Source organism: Delphinus delphis, chromosome 11 (genome assembly GCF_949987515.2).
Source record: "Delphinus delphis chromosome 11, mDelDel1.2, whole genome shotgun sequence".
Classification (NCBI taxonomy): Eukaryota; Metazoa; Chordata; class Mammalia; order Artiodactyla; family Delphinidae; genus Delphinus; species Delphinus delphis.
Window position 1 is genome coordinate 90144211 of NC_082693.1, and position 9979 is coordinate 90154189.

At 54.5% G+C, this 9979-nt stretch overlaps 1 protein-coding gene across 1 annotated transcript; it reads left to right on the forward strand.

The window, feature by feature from the left end:
* Positions 1-1748: 1748 nt before the first annotated feature.
* On the forward strand, positions 1749-8965 carry HMOX1 (heme oxygenase 1). Its single transcript, XM_060025567.1, has 5 exons — positions 1749-1839; positions 3025-3145; positions 5349-5840; positions 7183-7282; positions 8337-8965. Exons 1-5 carry the CDS (start codon positions 1817-1819, stop codon positions 8465-8467), a joined length of 867 nt encoding a protein of 288 aa, XP_059881550.1. The 5' UTR covers positions 1749-1816; the 3' UTR covers positions 8468-8965.
* Positions 8966-9979: the final 1014 nt, after the last annotated feature.

Genomic DNA, 9979 nt, shown 5'->3' on the forward strand with positions numbered 1-9979 from the left:
TAGTGGGATAACCATGTTCCTTCGGGTGGTCTCCCCCTCCGCTGTATTCTGGGAGATGACACTGCACCTTGAATTTTGAAATCTTTGTGCCACGCTGCTTGGGTTCAAACCCTTAACCTCTCTGCCTCAGCTTCCTCATTTGTAAAACGGGGACAATAACAGTACCAACCTTATGGAGGTGTTATGAGGATTTAATCAGTTAATACATGCATTCAGTACAGCGTATGGCGCACAGTAAGTGCTCAGTGAACATTAGCTGTTAGTATTGCTATCCCTGTTCATTGAAGCAGACGGTGGGTATATAATTTATACCAAGAGCTGAACTCCTTGGCGTATAGCCCTTCTATCTAGGAGGCGCAGCAACCCCCAGGTCACTGGATTGATTTGGTGACTGAAATTCAGGTCAGTGACCCTGGAAGAGTGTGGATCATGGGCCAGAGCTCTGACTTTGGACTGGATGGACACACTGACCTCCCATACCTGCCTGGTTCTTCCAGACTTCCTCCAAACATCGGAGACTCCTATAGGGGTACAGCTGGGAAGGAATGCCTCAGCCACTGTAGTCCCCCAGTTGGGGAATCCGTGCTTGACGGGCAGTCCTCAAGCCTGTACTCACATTCCTTCAGAAATGGGGCACTTGCTACCCTGTTTACAAACAACATCCTTGTAATGAGCCAAAATTACCTTTTTTGTTTGTTTTGTTTAATCTAGAATCCAGTATTGCAGCATTGGGAAGGGGCTTTAGGAATCATCCTCGCTGTTTGTTTTGTCATCTGGGCTCACCCAGTGACATACTTATCCCCAGTCCTAAGGGATCAATTTCCTGCATAATTAATTCCATAGTTGATCAGAGAGCCAGCTCCGTTCCAGGCCTGTTGCAGGCACTGAGGGTGAGATGAATCAGACCTGATGAGTCCTGGAAGAGCGCCCTACGCAGGTAAGCAGGGAGGTGGTCCGGATGACCAGCATTGCTGTCCGGTTGGGTACCAAGTGCTAAGAAGGCCTGGAGGAGGCAGGCAGCGACCTGGACTCACCCTGGGGCTTGGGTCCCGTCTTCCTGCTTTATGTGTGACCTTGGGCATGCCACTTCATTCCCCAGCCTCAGTTTCACTGTCTGTAAAATGGTAGTGATCTACCCCACAGGGTAACTGGAGGGATGAACCATGAAAACAGCAGTCTCTAGCACGTAGTAGGTTCTCAAGAAAAAAAAAAAAAGGCCCTAAGTGGACATTTAAAGGGTGTATGAGGAGGCAGGCTGCCAGCTGAGGGACCCGGGAGGAGGTGATACTTAGGGAGCAGGCTGGGGAGGGGAAGCGGGGAACTGCAGGCAGGCTCTGGGGTCGGAGAGTCCCTGACGTTGCCACCCCCCCCAACACACACCTCCTGCTCTGAGAAGCGCTGCCTCCCAGCCCTCAGGAACCATTCAGACCCCTGGAGCGTTCAAGTCCCATCACTGGGTGGGAGGCTCTGGAAGTGGCAGGATCACACAGCTGCTCAGATTTCCAGAAGTTGTTGGTTTTTTTTTTTTTTTTTTTTCCTTTTCACGTCCTGTTTTAAATAGCTTTGTTTTCCAAGGGTCATATGACCGCGCCTACTCCACCCCCGCAGGCCAGGGGCGGGCGGGGCGCCGGCCCTCGCGGGTGTTGCAATGTCGGGCCAGTAAGTGTGGATCGGCTGTCTGGCGGCGGCCACGTGACCCGCCCCGGGGATAAATAGACGGCACGGTCCGGGCTTTGCACAGTCGCTCTCCCGCCTCCAAGAGCCCGTCCTGAGACGTCGGAGCCAGCACCAGACCCCGCACCAGCACCACCGCAGGATGGAGCGCCCGCAGCCCGACAGGCAAGCGCGGGGCGAGGGACCGGCCTCTCCCGGGAGGGGCGACCCCTGCCCCTGCCCCTGCCCCTGCCCTCCTGCTGAGCTGCCGAGACTCAGCCGGGAAGCAGGAAGCGACCTCGCAGGGCGGCCGGTCTCTTGGGCTCTGGTATAAGGAGGAGCGGGGTTCCAGTCCCGCCCGGTGGGGTAGTCGGGGCGATGAAAGATGAATTACATGCCTGGCTCCGGGTGGGTGACCCGATGGGAGTGTTGCCGTGGGATCCAACTTTGTTTTTGGCTTTGGACTTGTGTGTGCTTGAAGGTGGCCGTGTGCTGAATCCGAGATCCTGGGGGCTGTCCAAGGCTGGCTGTGAGTGCCTGCTTTTCTCACTAGAGCCCCCTCTTGGCCGCATCCACCTCTCACTACCTGTTGAATGCAGGAGCAGGACATCACCGTGGCTTCTGTGTCCCCATTTACCGATGAGAATGGCACAGCTGGGGGAGGCAGCAAGGCCAAGGTTCCCTGGCTAGCTGGGATGTGAACCTTGGTTTGTCCCCCTCCAAGTCTGGCTCCTTTCCTTCTCCCAAGAATTTGATCAGCACATACAGAAGAGGGGATGATGTTTCTGGAAGAGGTGTGGGAGAGAAAGGAGAAATGACCCTTTTCTCGGGAGGCGGTTGCAGACATACGGCAGAAATACTCGCCGAAAGGGAGTTTTTCTTGAGTAAAGCTGAATTTACTTAGTCTTTTAAACTCACACACTTCTGTGATGAGCAACATATTATAAGGGGTCATGAGATTTGTATCTGAGCTCAACAAAGTTAATGAATTAAATCTTGGATCTAAAAGCCAATCAAAGCACTTACAAAGTTGAATGGGCATCCTGCCAACTGCTGCTTCTCCCTGGGTTGTGCTGCTGCCTCCTCTCCTCCACTGAGAATAACTGGTACCAGGACTTCCCTCTTGGTTTGGGGGGGACCGTGTTACATAGTATCTTAATGACTGAAAAGTGTGGATGGGGCTGCATCTTAAGGCAGTTGGGAACATGGCTGTTTATTAAGTGGGAGGCTGGATTTCTGCAGAGAAGCCTGATAAAAGCTGAAATCTCTTTAAGTCTTGCTGACAGGCGGGGGTACCCTCAGAAGCTCAACGTTGGGAAGAACTCTGCTCAGAGCCCCCCACCTTGTTCACGTCCCTCCCTTTCTCTGTAGTATGCCCCAGGATTTGTCAGAGGCCCTGAAGGAGGCCACCAAGGAGGTGCACACCCTGGCGGAGAACGCCCAGTTCATGAAGAACTTTCAGAAGGGCGAGGTGACCCGAGAAGGCTTTAAGGTATGTGGCCTGGTGGTACCAGCCCTGGCAGAGGGAATGTTGGCTGTGGGTGCTCCCAAGGCTCAGGGCAGTGGTTTAAGTGGGGGTGGGGACCAGGGATGCTGAGGGGCCAGATGGGCATGTTCAAGGGAATCTTTTTACAGATCGTGACTTTGAGGCTCAGAGAGGGGAGGTGACTTACCCAAGGTCACACAGCAGATTCACAGCCTGCTATGTGGTGTTGTGGAGGGGCTGGGGCAGTACTACCATCAGCTGACCACCTAGGCTCTGCTTGGCATTTTACTTAATTTCTAATTAGTGCCTCAGTCTTGATAAGGAAGATGAGGAAGGGAAGGCTCAGAGAGACTAAGTAATTACCAGAAGGTCACACAGCCAGTAGGTAAATGGGAAAGGCCAAAAGGGAACCAAGGCTGGTTTCATTTCAGAGCTTATGCTTCTGATATAGTTCTCATCTGCCTCTGAAGGCAAGGGGGAATGTGGGTTCGAGCCCGAGCACATCCATTTCCTAATAGTAAGACTAAGGACACCTCATCTATCCTCCCTAAGGTACCTTTTTCTCATCCATGAAATGAGATTTTTCAACAGCAGGGTTTTCTTTTTTTCATTTTTTTTGTCTGTGCTGCATGGCATGCGGGATCTTAGTTCCCCGACCAGGGATCGAACCCGTGCCCCCTGCAGTGGAAGCTCAGAGTCCTAACCGCTGGATTGCCAGGGAATTCCCTGCAGGGTTTTCTTAAGTACCCGTTGTATGTGAGGCACAGGTTTTGCTATTTCCCAGTACAACTGTGAAATTCATAAAAATAGAAGGAAAGCATGTGGCAAAGAACCAGGCAGGTGCTGGGTGTGAGGAAAGGCTCGTTCCGGTTGAGCTGTGGGGCTGGGGAGCTGTAGCCCTCCACTCCTGACACCCCTGCCTTTTGCTTTCGGGAGCCTCTCCCACTTCCAACATGAGAGGTGCTTCAGTGAAGGGAGATTTAAGGCACAGCTCTAAGGGGTTGGGGCCCTGGGCTATGCCCTTGCCCCCTTGTCCTCCCCCGCCCAAAAAAAAAAAAAGCTGACCTACAGTTGCTGAGATGAGGCTGGGGCAGAGGCAGTGGGGACGTGGCTGCTGGAGTGTCCCATCCCCAGCCACTGTAGACTTTGGGTCTTTCTTCTCAGCCGCTGAGTTCAAAGGCAGCACAAAGGTCCGCGAGAGGACCCAGTGCTCACTCGGATCATGCTGATGGAGGTAGCATTTTTTTATCACCATGGCCTCTGACTCAAGGGCTACGTGCCCGGCTGCACCTAGCGCTTTACCTGTGTCATCCTGCCGGACCTGCACACCAGCCCATTACTGTGTGGTTGGATTACCCCTCTTTGCAGGGAAGGGAACCGAGGCTTGACCTGTGCAGAGCCACTCAGACCTCACATCGCCCAGAAAGGGCGAGTGGCTTATCCATGGTCACACAGCTGAGGACTGGCTGAGCCGGGTTAGAACCAGGCCGGTCAGAGTCGAAGGCCCAGGCTGTTCTGTACCAGGCTGCTTGGCTTTCTGCCCCGGTGAGAAATGGCGCTGCCGTGAACGTTTATGGCTCAGAAATCATCTTGGAAACCTCCACCAGAGCATTTATCCTTTGTCCTCTTTCAAACTCAAACTAGAGAATTAATGTGTAACGGGAGTTCCCCGAACCGAGGAGCACTGGCCCTGTCCCCCAGCTCAGCTTCCAGAGGCGTCCTTTGGGGAGGAGAACCATGCCCTGTAGATGGTCATCGAGAGGTCAAAGGCCGGAGGTGCCTGGCATCTCCTATAAGTACTTTCATTCACGTACGTTTTCCAGAGCCAGGATGGCCCCCCTAGCCATGCCTGGGCTTGGCTCCATTTCCATTTCTTACTAGCTGTGTGACCTCCATGTCACATACTCTCTCTGGGCCTTAGTTTCCTTTTCTGTAAAATGGGCATAGCTATGCCTTTGTTGGATTTTTCCAAGGACGAAGTGAGGCTGCGTGTTTTATGCAGTGTGATAAAAGGGTTTTAGGCCCAGACAGCGCATGATCGAATTTCTCTCTTGGTGACACTCCCTCTGGCTGCTGTGTGGAGGAGATCGGAGGGGCTGGCAGGAGGTGGGGGCCTGGCCCGGGGAGGTGACGAGGGTCCCTCTGAAGGCAGTAGTGTGAAGGGGCTGGATGGGGAGCTCTTATACCGACCTGCTCGCTCTGGTTTCAGCTGGTAATGGCATCTCTGTACCACATCTATGTGGCCCTGGAGGAGGAGATCGAACGCAACAAGGAGAACCCGGTCTACACTCCCCTCTACTTCCCGGAAGAGCTGCACCGAAGGGGGGCCCTCGAGCAGGACATGGCCTTTTGGTACGGGTCCCGCTGGCAGGAGGCCATCCCCTACACGCAGGCCACCAGGCGCTACGTGCAGCGACTCCAAGAGGTGGGGCGCGCCGAGCCTGAGCTGCTGGTGGCCCACACCTACACCCGCTACCTGGGTGACCTGTCCGGGGGCCAGGTCCTCAAGAAGATCGCTCAGAAGGCCCTGGACCTGCCCAGCTCCGGAGAGGGCCTGGCCTTCTTCACTTTCCCCAACATCGCCAGTGCCACCAAGTTCAAGCAGCTGTACCGCTCCCGTATGAACACTCTGGAGATGACCCCCGAGGTCAGGAAGAGGGCCCTCGATGAGGCCAAGGCTGCCTTCCTTCTCAACATCCAGGTGAGGGTCTGGCTGCCCTGCGTGGCCGCCGCGTCCCCCAGCTGCTCCTCCAGGGACATTTCACGCAGAGCAGGGGAGGTGGGGGCCGAGGGTCACGGTTAGGGACAGGGGCTCGGGGGCCAGGGTTCCAGTTCTGCCACTTACTGGCTGGGTGATGTTGGACAAATCCCTTAATCGCTTTGTACTTCGGTTTCCTTGTCTGTAAAATGGGGAAATGACATTATCTCGTAAGAGTTGTGAGGTTTAAGCGAATTTAAATCAATCAGGTCCTAATAGCACGGCCTGGCATGGCATCACCTGTCTAATATTAGCTATGGTTGGTTATTGTGGGATGTGAGCGTCACCATTGTGGCACTCTGTGGCAATCCTCTGTGACAACATACAAGTTGCCTGTGCATTTGTGTGTAGCCAGGTTGGCACTGCAGGGGTTATGGGTGCTGTAGACGTGGCCTCCGCCTTCTGGGCCTCAGCCCAGCCAGGGAGGCTGGGTGTGTCTTTCTATAAGTGTCTCAAATCTAGGGGAAGGTGAGCTTCAAGCGAGGCCTTTCCTTGAAGGATGACTTCTTGGGCAGGGCTGGGGGTGGGTGTGTTCCCAGGGCGGGTGAGGTTTCTTCTAATCCGGATGTTTGAGAATCCCATCGCTCTCCCCCCACCTGGAGGCCCCACGGGGACTGGGGTTCCCAGCTTATGCTCTCCCTGGCTCTTTATTCCCAGCCTGGGACCCCAGAAGAGCCTGGTCCGAGCACTCCTTAATGGAGCAATGCCCCTTCCTTGCATTCCCCTAAAAAACAACATCATCACCCACAAAACCTGGTCAGTCCTCCAAGAAAATCTGTCTTTCAGAGAGGTGGTATAGAAAGAACGGGAGCTTTGGAGCCAGAGCCCCATGGGAGAGTTGGCTTGTGCTGCCTGACCTCTGGGATAGCCTCGGCCCCAGGCATTGAATCTCTGGGAGCTGCAGTTTTCTCATCTGTAAACCCTGGCTCATGAATACCATGGAGCACACTTAGCAGGGGCGAATCTCACCAAGAGAATGGAGTGCCTGCTAGGGTACCGCTCATGACATCAGTTGCAGAGGGATGCAACATAAGGGCGTGAGTGGCCACGGTGAACTCTGAATTCACGGTGGCTATTACTGGGGAGTATTTGGGGAGGAGCAGGCAGGCGGGTCAGATGGACTTGTGACATCTTATCTCTTAAGCTGGGTGAAAGGTCCATGGATGTTCAGCATCTTTTCCCGTGATTCTGGTATGTCCTGACGTTTCACAACCACACACCTCAAACCTCCCTTCAGCTGGCCGGTCCCCACCTCTCACAGAGACATGTGTCTTTTGTCTTGCAGCTGTTTGAGGAGTTGCAGGAACTGCTGACTCAGGATGCCAAGGACCAGAGCCCCTCGCAGGCACCAGGCCTTCGCAGGCGGGCTGGCAGCAGGGCGCAAGGTGAGGGCTTCCAGGGGGCGGCATTTGGAGGGAGCGTGGCGCAGCTCTCTGGCTCCAGCACCTGTTGACTCTTCTGTCTCCTCAATGTTTTAAATGTGAAGTCGGGCGTGGGCAGAGGGTGTGGGGCCAGCCTTCAGCGGGTGACTGCAGCCACGTGGGTGACCCCTCCACGCCTCGGTCTCCCCAGTTCTAGAATCAGGGAGGTTGGGCTCGTTCTAGGTCACTGGCTCGAAAGGAAGACTTGCACACCAAGGACCCTCAGAAGTCACGGCAAAGCCCTCTCCCCTCTTAATTGAGGTTCCTTTGGGAACCTTTTAATGGTTCCCACACAGAGACGCCCTGACATGGGGCAGGGAGCCCAGGACAGCTGCTAGCTCTTCCCCTGCCATGGACGCGGGGAAGACACGTAACCTCGGGGTCGTGTCTCATGTCAGTCCGTCCCTCACACTTCTCAGACAGCTCTCGACGGGGTGGCTGTGCTGAGAGAACATCTGGGAAACTTCCAAAAGCACCGGAGTGCTCCACCCAATGTCCCCTGACACCCCGGTGGGTGGCAGTGTGGCTTTGGGAGTTGGGGGAGGGGAGGGGTGAGGCTCAGCCACCTGCTTGGCAGGTCACCTCAGGACTTTGCTCCCGGGGCCGCCCTCGCCCGCCTGCCCTGCGGCTTTCTCATGTGTGCTAGGCCCACGTCGACCCCTCTGTTGGCGGGATTGAGCCCGGGAACGTTGGAATGTGGCCAGTCCTGGTGGGATTGGCTACCTGGTGGGGGTGAGGGGACTTGGCCCTAACGCACTGGTTCTCAAAGCGTGGTCCCCTGGGTATCCCTGGAGGGTACTTCCTCACAATGTAGCCGAAAATGGAAGACTGGAGAGCTTGGAGAAGTAGTAAGCTCCCTGTCTTCGGAGGTATGTAAGCAGTGGCCGGAGGGCTACTGGTTTGCGTTGAGCGGGACTGTACTAGGCCCTGCTGAGGCCCCTCTGCTTTGTCTTTCTGTGATGTCAGACGGGCCCACCTCTGTCCTCCTGGTGTTGACACTGTCCCCTTTCTCTTTCAGACTCTGCTCCCACAGAGGCGTCCAGGGGGAAGCCCCAGCTCAGCATCCTCTCCCAGGTGCCGCTCATGCGATGGGTCCTCATGTTCAGCTTTCTGTTGGCAACGGTTGCCGTGGGGCTTTACACCTTGTGAATGTGAGCATGCTGGCTCCTGGCCGTGAACTGTTTTTGGAGAGGGACAGCCTCTTGGCCGACTTCCCTCCCTTGGGCATGGGGGGTGGGAGCAGCTGTCGGGGTCCCTGCCGTCTCCCTGCGTCCCTCTGTCTCTGGAAGAAAGGAGTCTGCGGCATCTCCCCCAACCAAAAGCACGTCCAGCCAATGACCTGAACTTTAGAGTGGGACGAGGGGTCCTGCCCAGCCTTGAGGGCACCCTCCCCACCCCGTTCCTGCAGTAGAGCCCAAAAGATGTAGCCAGAAGTGACCGCTGTCGTGAACCTCCAAATGCCCTGGGTCCCCGGTCTCCCTGTTGACATGCTGTGACCGCCTGCCCCCTGGGCCGTGGCAGTTTTTGTATAAATATGCAAAGATGTTGTGTCTCGTGTTTCCGTCTTGTTTTCGTCGGAGCCACTTTTCGTTCCTGACTCGGCCTGAGCTGTGGTATTTTGTTGTGTTCTGTTTTGTTTTTATAACAGGGTTGGGGTGGGAGGGAGGGGTTTAACAGCACTGTGGCCTTGGTCGCTAACTTTTATGTGAAATAATAAACTACATGGCTTAATAGTAACCTGAAGTGTTTTTCTTGGGTTCTGTTACCTTTGGGGAGCTGACTTGTCCTCACTTGTTTCTTGAAAGCCTGGTGGGGAGAAGGGGTGAAGGTGGGGATGACAGGAGCTGGTTTGGGATGTTGTGCTCTGCCCTGAGGATGGGGGGTGGTGACCTTTAAGCAGTCGGTGGGCAGATCTTCGTGGTGAACGCTGCTTGATGCAAGACTCAGCCTTACTGAGGATGGGATTCCCTGTTAGGCTGAAATGAGCAGATTTGGGGGTAAAATTTGTGTCCTGTACAGTGAACCCTAGGGACTGGAGTACGATCCCTGGTTCAAATCCCTGCTGCTCCATTTTGTAGCTCTGCCTTTGGGGTTAGTTATTAACCTTTTTGGGGCCCAGTTCTGTCACTTTTAACATGAATACAGTGAGACCCAGCTCATCTGTTTTGAGAAGCAAATGAGATGCATGTAAAATACCAACAGTGTATAATACTATCATGAAACAAGGGAGATCAGTGTTTTGTGATTCCTGCTAACCATCTCACCCATGATATCATCTCATTTGATCCTCAGAGAAAAGCTGTGAGGAGAGTTAACGCTCTCTGAGGGTCAGGAAGGATTTAAATCCGGTCCGGCCAGTTCTAAACCCAAGTCTTTTCCACTCTCCGAAGTCCCGAAAGCCACTGAAGTGGTAGAAATGCAGCCTCCCAGTCTGGGAGAGTGAAAGCCCTTGGCTGGAGGTGTATTTAGCAAAGCAGGGGACAAGGCTTTTCCTTATATGACTCCTATGTGACTGAGGATTGGGTGCCAGGAGACCTCTCCCTAGTTCTGGCTTTGTCATCAAGTTTGGAACCTTTGGTTAAGTCACTTCAAGTCTCCTTGAAACTAACAGTACACCTGCCTCCTACAGCTATTAGGAGAGTCCGGTGGCCTCCAAACCCC